This window comes from Rhipicephalus sanguineus, chromosome 4 (genome assembly GCF_013339695.2).
Source record: "Rhipicephalus sanguineus isolate Rsan-2018 chromosome 4, BIME_Rsan_1.4, whole genome shotgun sequence".
Taxonomy (NCBI): domain Eukaryota; kingdom Metazoa; phylum Arthropoda; class Arachnida; order Ixodida; family Ixodidae; genus Rhipicephalus; species Rhipicephalus sanguineus.
Window position 1 is genome coordinate 23140979 of NC_051179.1, and position 26857 is coordinate 23167835.

The 26857-nt window shown below is 45.9% G+C and overlaps 2 protein-coding genes across 2 annotated transcripts in view; one reads left to right on the plus strand and one right to left on the minus strand.

The window, feature by feature from the left end:
• The first annotated feature begins 465 nt into the window (after positions 1-465).
• On the plus strand, positions 466-12122 carry LOC119389604 (signal recognition particle receptor subunit beta-like). The gene is given in 10 exon segments (XM_037656951.2): positions 466-538; positions 540-582; positions 856-944; positions 1259-1333; positions 1489-1568; positions 2514-2573; positions 5898-5974; positions 6047-6101; positions 6657-6861; positions 11882-12122. Coding segments are annotated over 9 exon segments (726 nt in total). The 5' UTR covers positions 466-496; the 3' UTR covers positions 11882-12122.
• Positions 8597-26857, minus strand: part of LOC119389252 (EGFR adapter protein) — a gene marked incomplete at its 5' end in the record, with an annotated part of 169660 nt that continues 151399 nt past the window's right edge. The window contains 5 exons of the mRNA XM_037656456.2: positions 8597-8913; positions 9508-9754; positions 11869-12040; positions 14378-14449; positions 19780-20003. Of these exons, the coding sequence (XP_037512384.2) occupies positions 9548-9754; positions 11869-12040; positions 14378-14449; positions 19780-20003 (675 nt within the window). The remainder of the gene's footprint in view (positions 8914-9507; positions 9755-11868; positions 12041-14377; positions 14450-19779; positions 20004-26857) is intronic.

Here is a 26857-nt window from a genome sequence, read left to right on the forward strand (position 1 = left end):
AAGGAGCCGCTGAAAGTTGGAGTTGAAAGCGCCAGATCGCAGTGTATCGAACTGTGCATGGCATTAGTCTTGATAATGGCGGTGAAGGTTGTGAAAAGCTGTTATAATGGCTTATGAACTTGGTTCCTGACTCAGCAGCACAATAACAACTCTGGTCAAACGTGCGACTGCCTTTATGCAAACTTCTTCAACGTGTGCTCTCACATCTCAATTAAATTTCGCGCTTGCTGTTGCTTGCGTGCAACGAAAGCATTAGGTGGCGCCATCTCTCAATAAACATTAAACACGCTTCGTAGAAAAGGTTTATAAGCTTCACTTCCCTTCAACTATTACTTCAGCTTCAAAGAATTTAGATTGAAGTTAAATTTAGCAATAAATAAGAATTGCTTTTTTTGCAGAAACAGCTGAACGTTCAAAGTGTTTTCGTTTAGTAACGGCAGGGAACGCTGCTATCGCTTTAAAAATGGCGGCGGACGCGTCGTCAAAGTCGGCGCACATGGACTTAAAAACCAATTTGTTAATCATGAATCCATCGTTTAATGTATATCATTGTCGCATTAGTCGTAGTGCTCATCACAACGAGTAAGTACTCTTACGCACGTACGTAATTAAGTCTCACTTTAGGTAGTGTGCTCGATTCCATATGCCCACCGTGCGATGTCAACAACACAGCCGGTTTTCGTAGAGCGGTGATGTGGAAGGTGTTGGCATGCTTTCGCCGATGCTGACCACAAGTTCGAACGCTCTTCCGTGCTGTTCACTCATCAACCTGTGGATTGATCGCAAGATGTTTCCTGTGATCTTGTACCCGTTTCCGTGCACCTTTCTCTTACAACAACCTCGTTGCTGTTCCAGTAATATTCTTCCAACGAAGGAAGAATATTCGGCGAGCAGTTCTAATCGTGGGACTGTCAGATGCCGGGAAGACGCTGTTGTTTTCTCAGGTGAGTAATCTAGTCTCGAATTGTTTCCCGCGTAACTGTTACCGCACGTCGTACAACTTTGGTTCACGGACAAGTAACATTGTGTTGGCCAGGCGCCTCAAAAATGCGACAGAAATATATAAGGGACTCTCACCGAAATGTGGCGTGCAGCCTAAGCCGTCATTTGAGGCTCAACTTTCGTGATATGCTTACCGCATATTCGGTGCCATTGTACTGTAGCATGCAATATTTCAAACGACGTGTCAATTTGTGTTGTACTTTTAGCGTGCTGTGAAACCTTCTTTCTAAACTGCCATTACTACTGCTTCTCACAGCTTGTAGCACTCAAGAAGGTGGGAACTTACACATCAATCAAAGAGAACAAGGCGTCATATGAAATCCCAAAGAAAGTGAGTATGCAGTCGATATCTAGCATTTCATCCTTTCACTGTAATACAAGCTTAGACGGCAATAAACTGGCGGACACAGTCTTGTTAGAATCACTGACGAACGTTTGCCTGTTCATTGCAGTGTTATATCATCCCTAACGTTAAAACTCTTGCAGGGTTCTCTCAACCTTATTGATCTGCCCGGCAATGACAGAATGAGAGCCAGGTTTCTGGACCAATTCAAGGGGCTAGCGAGGTATGTACACCTGTGTTGGCAAGGTATTAGTTTACAAGTACAGTTTGCCTCATACGTTGTGTGCTCTTAGATGAGTAATGCTCCACTGACATTTTACTTGACACGTAAATGACGTCTGAGGAAATGCTAACTGTTGAAATGCTTGCCTACTCATGGTGGCACATTTGCTCAGATAACATGGCTGTATCTTACCTCACGCTTGGCTTGGTTCGAGTCCCCAGATCACTAAATCACTGGTCTTGCACAGCAGGTGCGACATTTGTTGGAACAGCTAATGCGAGGATAATCGGTTGTAATTGGTAAATGATCAGCTAGGCGGTAGTACTGACGTAGTATTTTTCCTATTAACCTTTTGTGTTAAATGAAGCTGTTGGACTTTGAAACCGTGGAAATATGCCCTGCCATAACTAATTTAATAGAATAAGTTTTCTAGACCCAGTTTCGTATTCACATTCCAGTAGGTTACTGTAGTGCAGTCATGATGCAGAAAGCGGTCGCTCAGGAGCAGGAAATCGCTACATATTGGAGCTCACTGAGTTGCCTCCTATGCCAAAGCCGGTGCCATAGCGTCACAGTGTCCTGCCCCCACTAGTTAAGTATTGTTGTCACTGGTTGAAGAAAAACATTTTGCCACTTTTGGATAGTAAATCTGCATATCAAAGACAACTTAAATAGCAAGGACTATTGAACTTAAAATGTGGAATATATGCACATCCCTAATTAGCAACAGAGCAGTTTTGATGCGAGAGTTTCATATCTGCACTGACGTGCTTTGGGGCTCCATGTGGTTCACAAATACACAGTATATTTGAAGCATTGCTTGTTTAAGAGTTCTAAACGAATGGTGATTGGCATTTTTTTGACCGGTATCTTTGTGATATATATGCTTTTTTACCACCACTTCCTTGTTCGTCTATTTATCAATTCATTTACTTGGCTTTGCAGGGCTGTTCTGTTTGTTGTGGACAGTGTGAACTTTCCCCGAGAGGTCAGGGATGTGGCTGAGTAAGTTCTCTCATATTTTGACTTGGTGTTTCTGTTAGCAGAACATTGTTTCACAAATTGGTGTACTTCAGTTGCAGACTAACATACAAATGCTACTTGATGCAGAAAGCGGGCATAAGTTCCTTGAGTGTCAGATAATTGTGTCTTATTTTACTGTAACCACATTGCGCCGAGCACGGTATATGATACACTCTATGCACACTGAGTGCACTGTGGCTGTGTTGTAAAAGGTCGAGCATATTCCACTCTTAGCACGACAATATGCGAGAAATATTTTTTCAGATAAACTACTGAAAAGGACCAGGCCTGTTCTATGTAGTGTATGGATGAATGCAGAGCAAAGGAAAAAAGCGCAGTTCATATGGCGGCATTAGGCAGGCTTCTGGCAACATCATCATTATCTGTTTTTAGGCCATTGTGCCACAGTGAAGGAACTAGATGAAAAATTCGTGAACATGGGGGGTTGCTGGAGCCAATGTTTTGGCAAGCGGACTTGTCTCATACCTGCCAAGTCTCCCGGATTACCCGGGAGATTCCCGGATTTTGAACGTTTCTCCCGGTTGTACGGGTCATAGGAAAATCTCCCGGAAACCCAGTTTTGCCCCGCGCGTCCAGTGCTTTGTCTGGCCACATCCTAAATGTGCTATAGGTTATATCAGCCGATAATATTTCGTAGATGATGCGTTTGTGTACACACAAAATCTTGCCCGACGAAATAACTGCTAAGCAAGCGACAACAGGCCTCGCACGCGGAGCGATGTTATCGCATGTGCCCTTTGCGCCACGGTGACGGCCGGGTCGTTTCATCTCTGCTTCAACTGCGTTTGTCCCTAGCGCTAGCGCGCTTTTACTCACACGTGAAACAGACGATGCGTAAGCGATGTTATCGGTTTGGACTCTGTACAGATCAGCGGCGACCCCGCAAAATCTCGCTGACAGTGTCCATATATATAATTGCTATCGCAGTACCCCCCCCCCCCCGATGGTCGGCATACTTAATACACCTCCCCCCCTCCCGCTGTGGTCGACATATTTTATACCCCCCCTCCCCCCGTTGAGTAGATCTCCCGGATTCCGTTTCTCCAAACTTGGCAGGTATATTGTCTGCTTCAAGGCTGCAACTTTAAAAACTGCAACCAGTTGCTGCCCTGAAGCAGACAAGTTTGTTAAAACTTCAGCTCCATCGACACCACATGTTCACGAATTTTTCATCTCTTCAAGCTTCCATATTCCTCTGAACTTCTGCCTTTTAATGAAGGAACTAAGAGGTTTACTTCAAACCTAACGTCGTACTGCTTTTGTGTATTTTATAAACTTGCGTTAAAGACCACCCTGGCATTTTTTTACACATCTTAAACACGCGCACCTTGTTCATACTGTGACCATCCTCTTTTGCAAACAAGGCAGCCTTATGCACCGTGGGAATGCCACAAATTAAAAGAAAAAAACATCCTGTGTTCTTCATGTGCTTTCTGGTTCACTTCGTGCATGTTGCAATGCCAGCAAAGGTCTTGCATTGTGACACCTCAGACAGCAAGCGACTCTAGTGTGAATGTGCCGACTATGCATTCTGACATTCGGGAGACGGAGAGAAGGCGAGCCACTATCAAGTCATGGCAGCGCCGCAGTTCATGAAAAATTTGTAACTTGGCTTAAAAAATATTTTTCCAGCTGCAGGTTAACTGCTGGCTGGCATGCAGCTGCCACTATTTAACAAATTTTTGTGGTCAGAGTGGTGTAGAGTCACTTTAAAGAAGTACTGTGAAATTTTTTTACTTTTGATTCTTTTTTCTGTAAATTATTTCGGTGACCTTTAAAACAAAAGTACTCACATGCCCCTGGGCACTTTAAATACTTGAGTATGGTTGGTTTTCTAAGAACCAGTTTGGTTTGCCACTAGTGATGCAGAACTATCGATCGCTGAGTCACTATCAAACTATCGATGGTAAAAAATACTATCGATAGTATAAAATCAACAGCGCGAACTCATTGCAGAACAAACTTGGTTCCCCGCGCGCGTGGTACATAGTGGAGCCGGATGAGCAGGCTGAAGGGCAAGAAAGTTGACATGCTTGTGTTCTTCGCGAGAGTGCTTCGCTGACATGATCATGAAGTCAAATTGTTCAGCTGTAGCGGAAAGGAAGCCGTTACATGGGGTGGAACCGCGCGGCTTCAAACTTATATAGCATTCTATGATTTCAAAATAAAAAAAAATTATGAAGAACTAAGTTTGTTAATTGTAAGTCATCACAGGTTGCTTTTGAATATGAATTTATTGATCAAAATGTGCCGCTATTTTCATGGCGGAAATAATTTCTCTCGCCAAAAATTTGCTCATGAGTTAAGCGAAGCTAATAGTAGGCTATCGCGAATATTTTGGGCAGTTTGGCCAGCCCGCAACAGCATTGTTATTCGCACCGCTATGGATAGTTTGTCACGTGGTTGTGACAGTGAAGAATGCTGCAGCACGACTGTGAAATACGAAGCTCTTTATTTGGTCGAACTTAACTCAAAATACAAGTGATACACGCTGCGCACTGATTGCGGCGGGAACAGTCGCCGGCCGTCAAGTAATCTGATAATCGGTGGAATGCTTCATCTTTTATACATCAGTCATTGAACCTTCCAGCGTTATCGCTGGTGCTCGCAGTTCTCCAATAAACTTGAATATTTGCGTCTGGTGCGTAATCTTAACAAAATGATCTCAAACAATCGCGAAGATCTCAAACAATTGTGCGGTCTGCGCCAAACGCTGCTAACAGTCTGTGGGTGAAACACGAATACATCAAAACAAAGCAATAAACCCGCCTGGCAGTAATATCGCTAGTAATATTACCGATGGTACTACCAATTGGACTATCAATAGTTTGTCGATAGTTTGTTTACACCATCGATAGTTTCAAAGAAACTATCGATACTATCGATAGTCAATTTACCAATAGTTCTGCATCACTATTTGCCACACTTCTTGGCTGCCTGGATCCACCTTATACACTTGAATCATTTCACTTCAACAATTAACCATCATTCTGGTCAGGTTCACCTTGTGCTTTGTTACAAAGGTATCTGTTCAAGTTCAGTTCAAGCGAAAGAATCGCTCAGTACGCCACACCAAGAGCATAGAGTCGGCGACTATGCTAATAAAGGGAGAGATAGCTGAACACTGAATATTTCTGTCAGTACCGTCTTTAGATTTGTTCTTTGTGAGGATTACAGGACTGGACAAACTAATGCACACTACTATGTAGTTAACGGTATACTGAATACAGTATTCACTGTAAAACTGAGAGGATTGCTGATCATCTTATTCTTGTGGTGTTGCAGGTTCCTGTATAATCTGTTGTGTGACCCCGTAATCTCACAGCATTGCCCGCCCATTATGATTGTATGCAATAAGCAAGGTAAATACTCCCAAAAATCTCGTGCAAAACTTTGGTTTGTTAGCATTTGTTAACAGTGTCACATATTTACAGATGAAGCCATGGCCAAGTCATCCAAGGTGATCCAGTCACAACTGGAGAAGGAAATGTGAGTTCTTAGATCATGAAGATTTGTCTCACAACAGCTCAAATCTGAGACACATAATTTCTTGTGACTGAAATTCACTTTCATGTCAACTTGGTTTTCATTCTTTCACTGAAATGCATCTTCAGCCATGCTGAAGATGCATTTGACACAGTTACGTCGTCCTTTTTATGGGCGTTGTTCCTTACTGTCCGACTATTATTAAAAAGTAGTAATTACTTGGCTCAAGGCATGCCTATTCGTATCTGAAATTACCAGGAATTTTTTTCTTTTAAAGCAAAACAGTTATCTAATCAGGTTTCACATGATATTTAGTGGCGTACATTTTCATACATACTTGAGCAGCAGCGATTACACTGCAACGTATGATGACTCATGACCGGGAGATCGGATTCGGGACCGATGGCTCTGCTTGCCGTTATCATTGTGCTTTGAGTGTTACTTGTTTTCTAGTATTCTAGCGTGCACGACAAAAAGTAGATTCGTAATGCTCAGTTTTGGCACTATCACCAACTGTCATGCTATTTAATCCCTCAATTGTATTTTGTTGCTTTGCAGGAATGTCCTCAGGACCACACAGATTTCCGCGCTGGAGTCTACGGAAGGGCAGGCCAATAACAACACATTCCTGGGAAAGAGAGGAAAGGACTTCCAGTTTTCAGACGTCCGTCCGATAGTCGTCGACTTTGCAGAGTTCAGCGCCGAATCACCAGAGGAAGCCCAGCTGTCGGCACTCAAAAGTTGGCTGGCCAAAGTGGCATAGGTGAATGGCTCTTGCTTAACCCTTTGATGCGCTTCATACTAGTTTTTGTATGCAACTTGTTTTTGCTAGTTGTGTCTACTAGTGGCTAAGGTAAGAGCAAGATACATTGATGTAAATGTAACTTCATTTTGCAGTGTACTGTTGCCTATGATCAATTTGCTGAAGGCACTACCATGTTCGACGAGCTGTTCTACGTGGCGCTTTCTGCAAGCCACGTCAAAAGTATAATTTTTCTTTGCACAAAATAAATATAACCAAAAACGCAATTGCAATATATTTCTAAGCTAAGATTTCATTCTATTTATGTAAAGACATCATGGGTGACATCAGGATAAATAGATAGTTAATTACAATTTAATTGAGATTAATTACTATGAAACACAAATATTATGACATTATTTTTGTTAAAATAAAATATCGAGTGCCTCGAAATAATGTGTAAATTTGATGCATTTACAGACAGTTTTTCATTGCTCGCTCCTGGAAGGGTTGAAAGAGTACTGACACAAATTTGAAATATTTTTGTATCGTTGGTCTAAATAAAAACAATGGTGTCAAGAACCCTAAAAAGAGTGTTGTTGTGCCTGGGAATACATGGAATATATTTTTAATACCGGTGCCTTAAAGGGGCCCTGCAACACTTTTTCAGCATGGCCAGAAAACGCTGCCGATCGATAGTCGAGGCTCCCAAGAACACGCGAGCCAACATTATAGCGCAGCATGTGGCCTGGGATTTACAGTAAGTTCTCAAAGTCGGCTAAAAAGCACTTCCTCTTCTCTCGACAAAAATGATGCTTACGGCGTCACTGCCATTGGCTGATTTGAACATGGCGCGCTCGGTAGCTACTGCAGCCGTCGCGGGAGGCCGTCACTTGCCCGCGCGCGCGTGCGATTGCACTGAAAGTACGCCGCGCGGTCGAAGAAAAAAAGAAAAAAATGCTCACTGTCACAAGGCGCGCGTGACGTACCTGCTTCCCCCGTGCCACCCCTCCCTGCTTAGCTTCCAGTGCTTTTGCGGGGACGAGCAAAGAGAGGAAGCAATTACAGCGTGCGACAAATCTTTGTAACTCCGTTCGTACTAGACGGATTCTAAAAATTTTGCGGTGGTCGATTCGTGAGGAAATAAGCTCCTTTAATGAAGTCATTCCATGGCTACTTGCAGAAGTGTTGCAGGGCCCCTTTAAAAAAACACTCGGTTTCACTACCAAGGGGGCGGCTTCTTAGTGACATGTCATCGCAGCGTGGCGCCAAGGGGAGACAGCAACTCGCGACGGACTAGCCACAGATCCGTCATCTGCTTGCGGCGCACATAAAACAACAATGAGTGAATTGTTGTCCAGCGACCCTGACAGTGATTTCTGCGATATAGGCTGCATGTAGGACGCAGAGTTCGCAAACTCAGTGGAACTGTGCTGACTCGTCGGGATAATGTTGGTTGCAGTGGAGCTTGCTTGCAGATGCTCAGCGATGAAAACTTTAAAATCAGAGTAAAATATGTTATACGTGTTGTCCAACTCCTTGGTGTGGAGAGTGTTAACACTTCATACCAAGGAAACAAAAAATGTCCCTTTTGAGATGTCTCAAAATCGTGTCGGTACTTGTGTCGGCTACTTTCAAGCTAGCCTAAAGCTCGGCTTTGTGGTGTTAACGGACTCTCTGTAATGCTGTAATGGCTGAATGCAGGCGGCTTCAATAACTATGTGTATCCGCCGCCTTGCCCACGAAAACCCTGTGGTGGATGTGTAAAAGACAGACATAAAATGCTTTATTTCCCCACACTTTGGCTCTGAAGTCAGCTCTTTGTAGATGGCAGGCCGTGACTTGAGTTTTGGAGCGGGAGGCGTTATCACAACGTAGCATGTTCACATTGATCCCATCGGCGAAACCTATGCTACCAGAACTTGGCTTGTCCCCGGTGCAGCAGCAGCATGAAACGACTCGCGAGACTTGTTGCGTGGTCGGGACAATGCACAGCTGCAGGAGTGCAAGCACTGACCAGCATTGCTTGCTTATCACCAGATCACCACTGTTGAAGCTAACTGTGGTCACCACCTGCAATGCAAAAAAATTCGAGAGTCTCTTTTAAAGCATTCTTGGACCACATGTAAACGCCTCTGTATGATAGCATCCATTTAATTTGGGAATGATCTTAATAAGTGGCTGATTTGTATAACTTTAGTACAAAGCTTTTCTGCCAAAATGTTTGCCAGATGCAGTTGCCTCACATAAATGCAGAACATACGAACTTTACATGATGAGTGTGACATGAACAGTTGCACTGACCGTCATTGAATGCCCAGAGCATTCTCTCTACACTTCTTAACCACTAAAACATCCTACTCTCCTTTGTCCAAACATGTGCAGCCTGGACAGCTCCAGACTACACATATTTGCCACATCTAGTGGCTAACCTAAAATATATCGATGTGTCTAGAAAAACGTACCTGGAATTAGACCGGGCACATAGCTGGAATGTGACAGTGAGAATTTACAGAAAGAGTTAACAAACAGTTTCTCTCTCTGCAGTAACTTTCCTGGAGCTACCTAATATTACTAATGTGTTATCAGTAGAATAAATGCCTGCATCTTCTGCAATAGAAATAGCAAATAATTTGCACTGGTAGTCAGGTGACGGACAGTACTAACCAGATAGATATTAAGACTAGCATGCAGCCAGCTCCGAAAGTCAAACAGCGTCAGCCATCATCTTGCGGAAGTCTGAGAGCAGCGTGTAGTCAGGGTCTTCGTCTATATCCACCATGTCCTCGGCTGAGCCGTGCTTCCGGAAAGTTGAGTTGTATCGATACAGAGAGAGCGGGCACGGCAGCAGCTCTGGCATGACCGAGTGATGCGTTATGAGTGACGTCAGGGTTGTAAACTCCTTTGTAAAGCCCTGTAAAAGAACAGAAAACAGCGTGTGATGCTTTTGACTGCACTTTGTAAAACTATCGAAAGCAAAGCTGCATCAAGATGTGCCATATTGTGCACACACATACCATTTTTTTAATATGGTTGCATCCTATCGATGCGTATGCAAGAATTGGCCGAATTACTGTTTTACAAGTCGTCAAGTTTAGTATCTTGAGTAGCCTCAAGTGCTGGTCGCTCATTTCAAGGCCAGCATGGTATTGTAATTAGGGCACTATATGCGTTTTCGGGAAAAAGGTCATCTTAATGGATTCTGTTTTTACATCTTATTTCTTTTATTTTATGTGCATGACAAGGTGTAAAGAAATATGCTGAGGTCGAGAAAAATATACTCCACCGTCTATGCCAGTCCTAGAGTGGTATATGTTATGAAAGAACTTCAGACAAAAGTTTCTTTCTTCGTTCCTGAAGAGACCGAAGGCTGAGTTTATGTTTGGCAGCTGACACACTGAATCCTCGCTTATAATTAGCACATATAAAATGCACTGCACAATTTTATATCTGCTCTAATTTGTCTACGTATGTCCGCATCCAGAAGTCCCAAACGCAACAGGCGCATTCCAACACAGACCCAAACACAGATTTAACATGTCTAAATGAGTACTAACTTTCGAAGGTAACTTGTTCTTGCTGATAGGAAAGGAGTAGCATTTGTTCCAGCTTAATGTAATTTTTAGAACATTTGCCTGCAATTGCTCTGCCTAGGGTAGTATTGCATGAGCATCTCGCTTCCCTAATTTTCACTTCATGTCCTACATCACTGAGAAGTGAGTGGTCAATTTACACTACCACCTCAATGTGCTGATGACCGGTGGCAAAATGGCAGGACCAGTGAATTATGAAAGCATGAGCAAATGTTAAAAAAAAACAAGGCACCTGCGCGATCTTGTAGCATAGCGCAGAAACAAATGAGGACAAAGATGAAATAACAGGCGGACACAAACTCCTGTGTCCGTCTGTTACTTCATGTTTTGTCCTCGTTTGTTTCTGTGCTATGCCACAGGCTTGATTTACGATGAACCAAAGAGCCCATATATTGGTACCCTTGCCAACATACAAGATCGTCGCACACACTTTGTGAACTCCAAGCATGTGCACATGCTGTTCAGACCTCTGACTATAAAAAGGAGTTGCATTGGAACAGAATCGCTCTATTATCCCAGCTTAGGCACTTGCTGTGGTGCATTAATGGCTAAGGTATTGCATCATTAAGCACGAGGGCATGTGTGCAATTTCCAGTCATGGCAGCTGAATTTAAGTAGGGGTCAAATGCAGAGACACTCATGTACTTATAGATTTAAGTCCACGCTAACACAAGGCGGTTGAAATTAATGTGCAGTTACTACGACATGCCCCATAGTCATATTGTCTTCTTGGCATATAGAATTTCCTATATTCCTTCTCTCTGTCTCTTGGCACATAGAAGCCGGGAATCTGAGGCCAGGGTTGCTTATTGATGTATTGATGCATCGGCACACCTTAAATTTGTTAGCTTAAACGCAGGGGCACGAGCTTGTATGCATTCTACAATAGAACATGCTGTAGGCAATCATTCGAGCCTCGCACGTACATCTCCCATTTCTGATATGTCAGCCTCAACCAATAGTGTGCAGCCAGGACAAACATTCTATTACAGAACACAAACAAGATTGGACTCCAGTTCAGTGAATCTCACTGTCATATTCCTCATAGCTTATGTGCAGCATGCATATGCAAGCAACAGTTACTGAAGCTTCTTTGTGCATAATTCTCAAGGATTTAAGTCTTTCTCTTGACTTTGCCCTATTGATTTTACAGTGAAACTGTCTTAAGTCTACTCCCTGTGTCATAGTAGTAGTAGTAGTAGTAGTAGTAGTAGTAGTAGTAGTAGTAGTAGTAGTAGTAGTAGTAGTAGTAGTAGTTGTGGTAGTATGTAGTAGTAATGCAGGTCACATGACCAGAGGAGGAGTGAATAAAGAAATAAATAAAACAAAGAGATGATGATCTTAAGCAGTGAAGATGATGCGCGTGATCTCGTGTGCTTACAGTCTGACAGTTTTCACGGTGTGTAACTGGCAGAATATCTTTTCTTCTTTTCACCTTTATCTTGTAGCCCCTGTTGGTGTGCATGATGAGATAGTGGGCGATGCCACTCGGCTGGATGCTCCTGGGAACCCTCAGTGAGAGTGCAAAGCACCCGGGTTTGGTGCTGCTTTGGCGCACCAGGAACGACCCGATTGGCTCCTGCGACAGCACTTCGAGGGCGATCTCTCTGCAAATGTGTCACAGTGTCAGCAAACTGTCCCGCGTTCTATGTGTACATTAAATGTCTCCTTTGACTTAATGAAATTGAAGATTGAGTCTGTTGGTGGCGTTAAAGACATCTTGAATACAAAAAGAGACACATTTAGAGACATTTTCTTTGAACTAATTTTAAGTTAAATTGGGCATACTTGTAAAAATCAGCGCGAACACGACAAAATGAAGGGTAATGATTGCATATCTGAACCGTCTGTCTGTTTGCTATATTGCGAGGTACGCATGCTTAACAATTTTTTTTACGCGAAATTCATGTGCGCGCATGGTGTTGGTTTGTTGCGTTCATTTTCGTTTACAATAAACTTCAGTTGTTAGACAGCGCTCGTACTGTATTCGTCTTGTCTTGCGTCTCCATCGTGTTTGTGCTGATTTTTACAAGTATGCGTCATTTCCAACTCTCCCACCTCTCTACCTGACTGTCCCATCGGTTTAAGAAAATAGCAAAAAGGTTTAATGTCGACGTTCCTTTTTCTTCAAACCTAAAAGTAAGAAAAGCTTGTGCTGCAATTGGGAAGAAGGCTAAAGGAACAGCGGATGTGGGTCGCTCGGAGAAGCAATCCCACCGTTGGAGTTGTTTATAGAATTTCCCTCTCCTGCGGAAAGGTGTACATAGGCTAATCCGGTAAATGCATTAATGAAAGACTTCGCCAGCACAGAAACAGCTTAAAGGGAACGCTGAAGTCACATCTTTCAGTTCATTGCAGATCATGTGGGTGTAACCCTTTCTTCAATAACAATCATTATGTTGAAGCACAAAGACAAAAGGGCTCGTGAACTCGCGGAAGCGTTCTTCATCAAAATGAATGGTGATTATTGCATAGCTGAACCATCTGTTTGTTTGCAAGATTGAGAGGTACACACGATTAGCAATTTCTTTCATGTGACATAAAATTCCTGCGCACGCATGGTGTTCATTAAGTAGCATTCGTTTTCGTTTGCAGTAAACTTCAGTTGTTAGACAGCGCTCGTACTGTGTCCATCTCGTATTGCGTCTCCATCGTGTTTGCGCTGATTTTTACAAGTATGCATCGTTTCCCACTCACCCCCCTCTCTACCTTACTGCAATTTGTTAAACTGGGTTACCGCTCCTTCAGTTATCAACTGTGATAGATCATGATGAACCTGTACAAGTGACAGGTTTTATACCCATGCACTTGATACGCTCTTGCAAGTCAAGATGGTAGCTTGATATTTTGTACATTTCCTCATGTGATGAGCCTTTTTAGAATCTGAAACAATTGGCCTGCATATATGAGAGCACTCTCGCATCACACTAAGATGCCAGCACTGCGGTTCAGGTGGAAGATCCCAAAAGGAAACTGTGTCGTATCTTTTTTTTTTCTCTACCAAAAGCCAATCTATTCTGCGTAAAAATCTGAAATAGTCTTGAAAAAATACTTTGCCATTATTGCCTAAGCTAACGTTGCATTGTAGTGAGTATAACATTGAAAATGGTGTTTTACCATTTTCTGCATAGATTACTTCTGCGTACATGTGTGCATCCACTGCTTCTTTCTTCAGCTAGTGCGTATGTTTTGATGATGGCAGTGAATGGGCTGGCTATTTACTTTGCAACAGAGTGGAGTTCCTTCTTTGAGGATGTTTGACTCAAGATAGGTAGTACAACACGCCAAGAGTGAAGTTTCGAGATCACTGGTGTAGCTCAGGAAATAATGGCCCCCACCTCACCTTTACTGACTTGAACTCCAGATGGGTTATGAAATCAGTAATGTTTCAGAAGTTAGTGTTTCTAGAAGGGCACACTAACATTCTGTGTTGATACAGTGCTTGCATTTGATGTTGTATTAGGAAGAATGTAGGCTACAACTAGAAGCTACAGTTTGTTTTCTCCAACAAACCTACAGAGATAAGCTGCTGCAGATATACTTTATATGAGACTGTGCTGTAACCTTTGCAGAGCCCTGTGCTTGTCTCAGTCTTCTTACTTGTCTTCGGTCTAGCTTTGGCCCTGTTAACTGCCACACCAAACCAGACTAGCCCAACAATACGTTTTGACCTGCTGGATCAACTTGCATCACAAACCGCAGTTAATACCTTGCGGGCACATGTGTTGTGTGCTGGTAACGTGATTTGCCTGCTAGGCAGCCATCTTTAATTATGCTGTCTTTGGGACAATCCCACTTTATTCAGCCAGAGAGTTTTGCATGTGAAGCGGGGTGAAACGTTGGAGAACAACTCAATAAAAAGAAAAAAAGATGCTGTTCCGTAACGTCTTCGACGTTAGCACATTTGGGAGCGCTCGTAACTGTTCACGAGAAGTGAGAATCACCTGGGGATGCCTGCTTGGTACCAGGGAGCTTCCCGCAGTTCCTCCTCTTCGTTCACGTTCAGGGAGTCATGCCTGAAAGAAAAAGGTGTGTTAGAGATGTTGTCCGAAACGCCAAGAACTCCAAGAAGGCGGTTAAAAAGAGGAGAGCGTGAGCCTTATGGCTGTGACACTCCTGCGGATGCTGGGGAGAACTGAAAGCTTTTGTAGCCTCTGTGATTGCAGCAGGTGTGTCCTTGCAATCTCGGAGGCCAGGTATGTACGCGAGAATAATTGCGAGGAAAAAAGACTCAACGTCCAGAGAGAGAGATAATTATTAAGGGTGTGCGAATATTCGACATTCGAATCGAATAGTACCTAATCGAATAATTCGATTCGACTTTCGGACAGCTAGTATTCGAAGTTTCGAATAATTCGACAGGACGAATATCTAAAGCGAGACAAAGGGCAATGGTGAAACTTGGTTAGGGTGCGGTGGCTAAAACTAATGCTAACGTCGTTACAGTAGCCCTTTCGTTAAAACTTTCACCGACATCCTTGTTCAAAAGCGAGGGCATGCTGATCTTAAAGGAGATTATGTCATTTCCGCACGTAGAAAAACACATGAGAAAACTGTCAAGCCCTTCACAACTTGGTTCCCGAAACGAAGTCACGGAGTTCTTGCGTAGTTCGGTCGCGTATCCCGCAAGCGCCGTGAAACGTCCTAGCTTTGGCCTGCGAAACCCTCGGTCATTGGCTTTGCATGTAAAAATTTGTTCACGCTGGGCAGTCACCACTGCCGCACCGAATTACTCGTTCAGGAACTCCCATCGTTCCGCTACGCAGTTAAAGCGCTGCTGTGAACGGGCGCCCGAAGATGTTTTGGCCCGGAGCGCCCATGGCGATGAAGCACAACGTTACCGTTGAGCCGTATTGCGCTACCATGGGGAAAGAAACAGCTACCGTACTCCCCTCTGTTAGTCATTAGGAGGTTAGGAGTGGCGCTGTTGACTGGAATGGCGGCTCTTCTATCAACATGCTTTCGTGCCCATAAAAGCTGAAACAAATGCCACTCCCAAACAAGTGCGTAATAAAACTGTCGGCACGCCGTAGCGTCCTTGATTTTTCCCTTGGCTTGCCGTAACTGGCTGTACACATTTCGTGTAAATATACTATTCGATTCGATATTCGATATTTTTGGCCACTATTCGGCACTATTCAATTCGAGGTGAAATTTCACTATTCGCACACCCTAATAATTATATTTAATGAAAATCCCGGAGAGGATAGCCTGGTTTGTCGCCTGGTTTGCTACTCCAGGTATCGGGTGATGACTATGATATATACAATGATCACATATACACACAAATAGTACATGTAGTCACAAACGCACATATACACACAAAATAGCCATTCACAAACTTTCGTTAAGTCGAGTGCACAACCGCTGTCTAGCCACGGGCCGAGAAGGTGCCGCAGCTCCAAGCTCCAGAGAGAGACACTGCCATTACTAATAATAAAGAGAAATGGTTGCTTAAAAGGTAGTTTGTATGCACTCCGTGGCAATTATCGTGGCGCGATATCTGAATGCTAATACCATACCTTAATGCGACGTGGCGCTAATTATTCGCTCATCAACGAGAACTATCGTTCATTTTTGTATTCATTACCCGGATTGCTAGAAGCTGGCTTTTCTGCAAGGTGACTACGTGTGAGGCGAAGCCGAACGAAAGAAGACGCTCATGTGACGTTCAAATTTTGCCGCCTGGCGAGAGTTGCTTCGGATTCAGAATATACTTTATTGATGAACACAGCGAGTAAGAGCGTTTCTACATGTCGCTCCCATCATCGGAATTCAACCGGTAATCGAACTCGCGTCCAGCGGCGGATGAGGCTGAACCGAAATCCGATTTTGCTGCGCAACGACGGAGAAGATGAGATTAGCGAAAGTTTGCTGCAGCGGCCAGTGGCCACTACAGTAAAACATGAAAAAACACACAGGGTCTCTAATGCATTCGTCTAAGAAGACTCGAAGACTAAAGCCATCTTATTCGTTTTCTTTTCAATCGATGTACCACCCCCCTCCCCCCCCCCTCCAACCTCTAAAGCTTATGAACCTAACGGTTTTGCACTGCCTCCAGGATCGTAGGCATTGCAAGTTTTGCGCGCCTCACCTGGTTTTGCACTGCCTCCGGCATCGGCCCACCCTTGACCAAACGACAATGTCATGTGATGACGTCATCGTGCGACGTCACAAAATAATTTGCGCAATCTGTGGTGTCATGGTGATGTCATCGCATACTTTTTTACGTCACTCGTGTTGACGCCGCCGTTGACGGTTAATTTTCGCGTGAGGCATGTAAGGGCTTTCGCCTTAATAAAAAAAAAAAAAAAAAAAAACTAGCAGCGCTGCTCTCTATAATTCGAGGAATAAGGCCTCAGTGGGCCGATAATGGATTGACCGAGCCGCTGTTCCTACTTTTGCTGCGCAGCTCTCCATGCATCGGCAGGCCGCGCATAAGACAGCCAACGAATAGATGGAAAGCGAGGCGGGTATTGTTGAATGTGGACGGACGGGGGGGGGGGGGGCAGCAGCAGCCTCGCATACAGCGAGTGCTCGCCCCTCATTTTTGCTCGGCCGCCGGGTGCCGCGGGGTGGCGTACACACTACATCCGGCTCGGTCTCATCCCATTGTGTTTTCGGCTCGTTTCCGGCCGTATAAATCAGGCGCGTCGCTGGGACGCAATCGCGTGCGTGCGTGCACGGACCTTGACTCGTTCGGCGTGAGAGCCGCCGCGTTTTACTCTCTGGGTTTCGTTCGGAAAGCCGCGTAAGTCACCCCCAAAACTTCCCCTTCCCCCCTCCTACACCCCCGCCCTTCCACAGCACCCTCTTGTACAACAGTTCTTCCGTCCTTTGTGACTCCCGTCAGCGAATGAGCCACCACCGCTCTCTCTCTCTCTACCTCGTAACTTTTCCAAATTCCGACACGGCTCGTTCCGCCGAAAAAAAATATTAAAACGAAGAAAAACGAGAAAATATATAAGAAGATGCGACGGCCGAATTGTGGAGCCGTGATCCGTGCCGAAAAAGAGGCACGGCCACATTAGAGAGTGCACGCACTTCAGTCCGCAGCACGCGAAGTCTGTTTCTTGCGCGCCATCGCGGTCTTTCTCACTTATCAGACGAAATCTTTTTTGCAGTATTCAGGATATCATTCTTTCTCTCCTTGGTTCTCTCCCCTGAATTTTAGATTCTTCGAAATGCTTTCTCGGCTCGCCTCTCTGTTCTACGCGAGCTGCACAGCAAGTCGTGACTGCGCGAAGCACACTTCTTGAGTGACGACTCCCCGAAAGGCAACGTTTATTTCTTTCTTTGACACTGCCTTTCCTTCTTTTTCATCATTCCTTATTTTTTTTTTCTTTAGTGGCACGGCGTTCGCTATCCCTCCACGACGGTCCATTTAAAAGAACGCGCCTCTCTCACTCTCTCTCGCTCTCTCTCACTCCTTCTCTCTACGCACGGAGGCGCGGCACGGATTCTTTTCGAAGTCTTGAATGAAAGTTCGCGCCGACAAGCGGCGGCTGCGATGACGATTTCAGCTAACCTCCCACGCGAATGACTCGGCCCTTATGACTTAAAACGACAGAAAAAAAAATACGCACGCACACGAAAGAAATAAAGTTAAGAAAGCGAGCACGCGAAGAGTGCACGTCGCATAAGAACGACATTGTTAGCGCCCACTTCTCCAAAACTTTCCAGTTACTCTCCTTTCTTTCTTTCTTTCTTTCTTTCTTTCTTTCTTTCTTTCTTTCTTTCTTTCTTTCTTTCTTTCTTTCTTTCTTTCTTTCTTTCTTTCTTTCTTTCTTTCTTTCTTTCTTTCTTTCATTCTTTCTTTCTTTCTTTCTTTCTTTCTTTCTTTCTTTCTTTCTTTCTTCTTTCTTTCTTTCTTTCTACCGTAATCGCCTCTCTATCTTCTTCCCTTCCGCTCAATCTGCTTTTCTTTCCTCTCCTAAGCTTCCTTGATTCGTTTTGTTTCTTGAAGTTTGCAGAACGCCTCCTTCAATCGCGCGCTCGTGCGAATGCTGCCCTTTCGCGTGATTAACCACGGCAGGAAACAAAAACGAGAAGTATAGACGTAAATGACAGTTTAAGGATCGGGAAAGGGGGGTAAACGGAGAGGTGGCGGACAGATTCGTATATAGTAGCTGTTGTGGGAGCCCCCCCACCCCCCGGCCAATATATAAAAAGAGATCGCGCATGATACTAAACTACATCACAACAGAAAGTTCTAGCGAGGACACCAACATCTCAACAGGAACGCAACGTAATTCTTAGTGCGGCTTCTGTGTAGGCTTGTTCTGAGGGCAGCCGCGCTATAAAAACAAAACGATAATAATAAAATAAAAAAAATTAAAATAAAAGAAACAAACAGGAGTAGCAACGTAGCACCACCAAGAAACGTGATTCGAGCAAGAGATAAATGGTTCGGGACTGTCGCGTCCCAGAAAAGCAAAAGCGAGAGCGTCGCATTCGGTGCCACGCTTGACCTGAACCGTTGTCGCGAGTCGAGCGCAGAATTTCAAGCAAGAGCGTGGCACGTACTGACACGAGGCTAACCGCGCCGCAGCGTCGTCAATGCGAGCAGAAAGAAAAGCGTCCGCGCACAACCGAACACGTCGCACTGAACGTACAGCCGATGCGCGTTCACTGAAACGCAAGTTTTGGCAAAGCGCTTTGCCGGATAAGGTCGAACGCCGACCAACTTCTGACCCGTATGCCTGCCAAGGCGCGAGATTGCGTTGCTGATAGATACGATAAAAATATGATTTTGTTGTAACTCATTCCGCTCTATCACGCGTCAAATGTGTGTAAGTCTTTTAAATGAAATGTGCTTTTTGTAAAGAAATGCATATCTGTTGTCAGCTCCGTGTGCGGAATACTTTGTCAGGCGTATAAGACACCTTTTGTTTCTGCCCCTCTTGGTGTGCACGTATGCAAGCAATCAATACTACTACTACTACTACTACTACTACTACTACTACTACTACTACTACTACTACGACATGACAGGAAAATGGAAACAAATGGCATGAATAGGACGCGCACAGTCCGAGGTTACAAATGAGCTTTCAAGTGATGATGACATACACACAGTCTCTCATTGTTCATCTGTACCTTCCATATTCCTCTCTTTTTGTTCTCTAATCTTTCATTTTATTTTTATTTTTTAAAGTCTTTCAGCTAATCAGAAGTATCCTCATAGAAACTCTGTCTTTCCATTATCGACCTCTACGTTAACTTTCAATGATTAAAGTATACCTCTCTACCGGACGACTACTCTATTCCTCAGAACGATCGATATGTCGATCAATGAATCCGTAAATAAATGACAGAAATTCAACCAGTGATGGAAGTCACGTACCGTCTTGGCGGAGCCGGAGCGAAGGCGACCCTGGCGGCGAGCCCGTTTGGCCTCGGTGATCCCGAGGCGCTCCTCTGGCGGCCGCTGGGCGAACACGATGAACGCCGGCTGCGCACCGAGGATCGCACGCTGCACGCCTCGGACGACAGGGGGCTCGACCTGACCGCCGAGCTCGGAGGTCGCGAGCCTATCGGAACGGGAGAGGAGGCCCCCCGGCTGCTGTCCTGCATCGGGACAACGGGAACGCTTCGTGTTATCAAAACGATTATTCAGTGACGTAGCCATGGGATATATAATACTTAGGCTGCACTTTTTTGTCCTTCTTACTTCTTCTTTACTTCTTTGTCCCTGCACCCATCTGAATATGATTTCCTGTCTTCGCGTATCTAATACACTATCATTCTTGTTACGCGTTTCGGTTTAGAGCTATTGTTGTGTGCGCATCTGCGGTAAGTTTACCTTGGGCTTATATATGCATTGGAGTATAAAAGAATAAAGCAGTTGTTAGCGCTTGTGTAGTGCGGTTCTTTTCTTCGTGGGTGTCTTGTGCGTTTGCGCTGTAATTTTAGCCTAAGGATTCTGGTCGCGGTGTAACATATTGTCACCGCAGACCTTACCGTTTTTGTGGACGGACAGCAAGTGACAGCCTTAGTCGACACTGGTGCCGACTTTTCTATTATAAGTGAAGACCTCGCCGTACGCCTCAAGAAAGTAAAGACGCCGTGGAAGGGACCTCACCTAAGGACTGCAGGCGGCCAGTTACTTATGCCTATAGGAATGTGCACAGCGAGGATCGACATCGGTGGTTCTTCTTTCGTGGCGGCGTTCGTTGTTCTCACCTCATGTTGCAAAGAGCTAATTATTGGGATGGATTTCTTGAGAGAATATGGCGCCGTCATCAACATCCCGGACAGTTTAATTACGTTCCAGAACAGCCCTGATATAGTCGAGTGTTCAGAGGCGAGAAATACCCCTTTGCGTCTAACTGACGATGACGTGGTCGTCCCGCCACGGTCATGCACTCTTGTTTCGGTGGCAGGGGACGCACTGTTTGACGGCGAAGGCATTGCCGACCAAATCAGCTCGCTGCTATTTAGCCATGGCATTTCAGTTGCACGAGGTATTGTCAATATCACTGCTGGACGCACGAACTTACTCCTCACCAACTTTAGTGCTGAGCGCCGGCATCTTCCGAAGGGCACAACCGTCGCCTACTTCGACAATATTGTAGAAGTGGAAGGCTGTTTATCGGTACTGGACGAATCGCCTAAACAAGAATCAGTACCCGTTCTTGACGTTGGCACTACTTTGCCAAAGGACGAGCGAAAGCGACTTGTTGAGTTGCTAGCCGAATTCCAAGACTGCTTTTCATCGACATCACGAGTTGGTCGCACGCCGCTAACCAAGCATCGAATAATTACTGAAGACACAGCGAGACCTATTCACCAGAATCCTTATTGCGTGGCTCTGAAGGAACGTGAAGTGATACAGCAACAAGTAGCGAAAATGCTTGAAGACGACGTGATTCAGCCATCACAGAGTCCCTGGGCGTCACCTGTAGTGCTAGTCAAGAAAAAGGACGGCACCCTGCGTTTTTGCGTGGACTACAGGAAGCTGAATCAGGTGACCAGGAAAGATGTGTACCCACTTCCACGTATCGATGACTCCCTTGACAGACTTCGACACGCTCGCTACTTTTCTTCAATGGACTTGAGGAGCGGATACTGGCAAATTGAGGTAGACCCGAGAGACCGGGAGAAAACCGCTTTTGTGACGCCAGATGGCTTATACGAATTTAAAGTTCTGCCATTCGGTTTGTGCTCAGCGCCCGCTACTTTTCAAATGCTCATGGATACCGTACTTTCAGGGTTGAAGTGGAAAACCTGTTTAGTTTACCTTGACGACGTCATAGTGTTTTCGGCAACTTTTGACGAGCAACTTTTGACGAGCCATACGGTCTGCGGGCCTCACGTTGAAGCCAGAGAAATGTCACTTTTGTTTTGAGGAACTGCAGTTTCTTGGTCACGTCGTCAGCCACGCAGGTGTTCGGCCCGATCCTGAAAAAATTGCCGCCGTTGCACAGTTCCCGGTACCGTCCGATAAGAAGGCTGTCAGACGCTTTCTGGGCCTTTGTGCCTATTATCGACGGTTTATCGCAGACTTCGCACGCATCGCGTCACCTTTGACTCGCCTGACGAGAGACAACGTTGCCTTCGAGTGGAACGACGAACAGGAAGCTGCGTTTAATGATCTGCGCCAACGTCTTCAAACACCCCCAGTGCTAGCCCACTTCGACGAGGAAGCCCCCACGATGCTTCACACTGACGCTAGCAATGTAGGCCTGGGAGCTGTGCTAGTGCAGCGGCAGGAAGACACAGAAAGAGTGATTGCCTACGCAAGCAGAACGCTAACACGCGCAGAGGCTAATTATTCGACAACAGGGAAAGAATGCCTCGCCGTGGTATGGGCAGTCATGAAATTTCGCCCGTATTTGTATGGCCGCCCCTTCAAAGTTATTAGCGACCATCATTCACTTTGTTGGTTGACTAATCTCAAAGATCCCACCGGCCGATTAGCGCGTTGGAGTCTCAGGCTGCAAGAGTTTGATATGACGGTCATACACAAGTCAGGGAAGCGACATATGGACGCCGACTGCCTGTCCCGATCACCAATACAGTCGGCTTCTCTACCTGATGAGGATGAAGCTCCATTCCTTGGTGTCCTCGGCACTTCCACCATCGTCCAACAACAACGTGATGACCCCGAGTTGCTTGGTTTAATTAATTACTTAGACGGACGGTCTCAGAGTGCACCAAGAGTTTTTGCAAGAATATTGTCGTCGTTTTGTCTACGAAACAGCATCCTTTATAAAAGAAACTTTTCATCGATCGGATCTCCCTATTTGCTCGTCATTCCTGCAACCCTTCGTACTGAAGTGCTTCAAGCATGCCACAACGAGGTGACTTCTGGCCACTTAGGCTACACGCGCACGTTGGCAAGAGTTCGGCAAAGATACTACTGGCCAAGACTCCCGACATCCGTGAAGCACCACATTCGTACTTGTCTCGACTGCCAGCGGCGCAAGTCGCCTCCGACGAAACCAGCCGGTCTGCTGCAACCTGTTCAAGTCCCACGAATGCCGTTTGACCAGATCGGAATGGATATTTTGGGTCCACTTCCTACTTCTACTGCAGGGAACCGCTGGGTTATCGTCGCAACGGATTATCTGACAAGGTACGCCGAAACAAAGGCTATCCAAAGAAGCACAGCAGCGGAGGTCGCGAGATTTTTCATCAAAAATGTTGTACTGCGACATGGTGCACCAAGCGTCGTGATAACAGACCGTGGAACCGCATTCACGGCAGCCCTTTTAGACGACGTCTTGATGCTAAGTGGAACGACTCACCGTAAGACCACCGCCTACCACCCGCAAACAAACGGGCTAACAGAGCGCCTAAACAAGACGATCGAAGACATGCTTTCGATGTACGTGGATGTCCAACACAAAAATTGGGACGAAATCTTGCCCTATATCACGTTCGCATACAATACAGCTAAACAAGAAACGACTCGCATGACTCCATTCAGCCTCGTTCACGGACGGGAGGTACGGACGATGTTGGATGCGATGTTACTACACGATGGGACGACACTGACACGGATGCCGATATGTTTACTCAACGCGCAGAAGAAGCTAGGCAGCTCGCACGCTTGAGGATCCGCCAGCAACAAGACTACGATGCAGGCCGCTATAATGCCCACCGCAGGACAGTAACCTACGAAACCGGCGACAGTGTGGGTTTGGACGCCCATACGAAAACGTGGACTCTCCGAGAAACGATACTTCGGACCATATCGAGTATCGCGACAGCTGAGTGACGTCACCTACGAGGTCGTCCCTGACAGTCCCTATTGCACGAGACGTCGCCAGCACCGGCCTGAACTTGTGCATGTAGTACGCATGAAGCCGTATGTGAGCGACTGACTGTGCGTTCCCATAAAACGGTGGTCCTCGTTTAGCATCGGGGCGATGCTCTGTTAAGAAGAGGCAAGTGACACGGCTGTATAGATAAAAGACAATGACGATGGGGAGGGTTTAGAGACTCTAGCTAGTGGGGCAGGAGGTTTCAAGAAAAAAAGACAAAGAAGACGTTCGGCTGTACAGCTGCTTTTGAACACGCTGTCTCGCTGTTGCAAGTTGTTCTTGTCCTTTGTTCGCGTTGCACCGCGACAATATATACTGTGATTGTGGTTCAGCCGTCTCGTTTCTTCCCTCCTGTGGCATAAGTTTACAAGAGCCAAAGCTTTCCGACTAGTTCGCGCCACCACGAGCCACGGACGCTCTTCTTTTTCCCTGACCGACTGACCACGAGTGGCGTGGCGCTACAACCCCAAAATGGAAAACTATCGTGGGTAGCCAGCGATACGACGCAAACATAGCGCGGGTAACGATGCAGCATGGCTCGCGTCTCTCATAATTTAAATTTTGCCACGTGTGGCGTCCCTTGCGTTTCACCCACGGCAGCGTGCGTTTGTATTCTCCCGTTAGTATCATGGAGAACGAATGAGGCAGCACCTGATGAAGAACTCTCCCTGGAATTAAGGACGATAGGCCTAGTGCGCTGCAGTTTTGACTGAACAAGTGGCGCCGCCCGCGGCGCGGCGCGTTTCTAGTCAGTCGCGGCTGAGAGCGGGTGCGTACGGGCGGAACTATAGCAACTCGAAAGTACGAAGCTGAATCGCGGACAAACAGGAGTGTAACTATGTATTGTGGCGTGTATCGCTGTCGCAACAGCTACAGAAACACTGTCGTTAAGCTGCCAGAAATAAATTATATGGATTTATATAGAAGGCTCACGAGAACGAGCGATGACAGCGTCGGATAAGGGCGGTGCGACGTGCGAGATAAACAGACGCTCTTAATTTTTTAATGCTTTCCTTGCTATTACTGCGCATATTTGATCGTTGTGGTCAAAAAGTCTGCCTTCTTTTAGCCCCGATGGAGGTCTTAGGCAGCTCGTGAAGCACCGAAACCGCATATGCAGTGCCCACTTCTTGCGCAATGATGAGAGAAGCTCGAAAGCCCTGCATTCTGCCTGCGTGTTCCGACACGTTTTCCTGCGTGCTATGGGAAAGGTGACAGCGTGACCCTGCGACGAAGCGTTAAACATCCTCGTATCTAGAAGGGGACGCCGCGTTGGCCAGAGCCACGCGCATGACAGGTCTGTGCAGGATGTGTGCTCGCGGCGACGAGCTTACTTACACCATCTTCAGCGTCCACCCTTGCATCTGCACCTTGCTCCCACAATGTGCAATTGGGTCTATAGACAGCTGGGAAAATGTGCAGAAATCATTGAAAAGTCCGAAGGGAACGAGCCAGCGTAAAAAAAAAAGTGAGAGGAACGAACGTTTTTTCTCTTGCTTAGCCCGAACACCAACTAACACACGCAGACTGATTAATAGCGAGAAGCCCTGCTGCATAGCGAGAATGGATGGAAAAGTAAAAGGTCGCTCTTCGCGTAATGGATGAGGGAAGAAAAAGCACGAGCCGAGCGTGCCGAGCGTTGGCGATGTTGCTGGATGGAGGCGCATCTTCGTCACAATGCCTTTAATTTAATGTAAATATTAGAAGACCTTGACAAAACTTTGATAACCTGAAGGCGGACGTCCTAGTCGACGCTCTTCACACACTTGCAACTGACTTCGAAGGGCCCCTTTGCTGACACAGTTTGCTTCCTGACGCCGCAAACATGGTTAGCGGCGTAAAGATCACTGCCGTGAAGAAGGCTGCTTTTATTTTAAATAACTTTCTACGTATTCAGTTCCGCGGAATAGACACAATCACGCGCGCTGCTCGTTCCGCAATGCCATTGCTCTGCTCCCACAGAGCGGCGTTCGCAGCATGCCGCGACGGGATCACGCGCGCGGCCGCTACTCGCGGCGCTGACTGTCCTAGCGCCGCAGCGCCACCATACCAGCTGTCGAGGCCTATAGACCTACTCCATGTTTGTAAACAGCGGTAGGCGCCGTCGACATACTGAGGCGCTTGTAGCGACGTCGCGGCGCGTAGGTTCCGCCCAGCCCAAAGCTCGCCACCGCCCTCTATGATCACGTGACAACTGGCACAGCAGCTGCAAAGTTGCCTCCGAGCACCGCGCGTCGGGGCGACTCCCGCGTGTTTACAAGGGACGGCCGGGCGGCCGTGACAGAGGAAGTTTTCGTGGCCCCAACAAGGACTCTGAAATAAATATATAAAAACTATGCTGACGTGCAACTCTACCTATGATGACCTCACCATAACATCAGGTATCTTGAAGCCACGAATGTGACTGATTCGCGAAATGTCATCGACACTGCTGTAGTACACATTTGTACGTATTAATTTGGTAGCTAATGTAAGAACGGACCTCTTAGCCCCGCAAAACGCTCTTTGCTATACCGTATGAAAATGTGCGGAGTAACATTACGAACAGGTCCGTAATCGTTACAGTAAATCCTCGCACATAAACAAATTTGCCGGGTAAGTATACTCATTCAAAAGTGAAAGGCAATCTCGGTGACACTTTAATCGGCGATACAGCTGCGATAACGTATTAAACAATTACTACATGTCATGGACAAGGCTGCTACATATCTGTCAGGTTCACCAACCGCGGGTCGCGGCTCTGCCCGTACGCTGAAGTCGAGACCGCGAAGGCCTACAGCCCGTAAACAGACTCGGAACATTTCACGCTTGCAGTTCACCTGTGGAGTGTGACAGACATGGAAATGTCTTAATGTGTATCGCAACCAGAACAGCCGTGTCCAATGCACTGGTGTTGCGTGTGTCATCGCAGCCGCAGAAAACTTGGAAAAGTGTAGCCGAAGTCGTGCTTTTGATCGCTGCTGCGTTAATGAACCGAGCCTACTTTAGTTCACGCGAATACTACAAAATCCTTTTGACCCCTCTGACTTCCACATTTTTCAATCGTGATGAATTCTCCGCATATTACAAAACTATACCACCGCTTATGTAGGTAGACATGCTTCCAATGGCTCCACACAAGGCTAAATGCCAAAAAATGTGGTGCGGGACGTA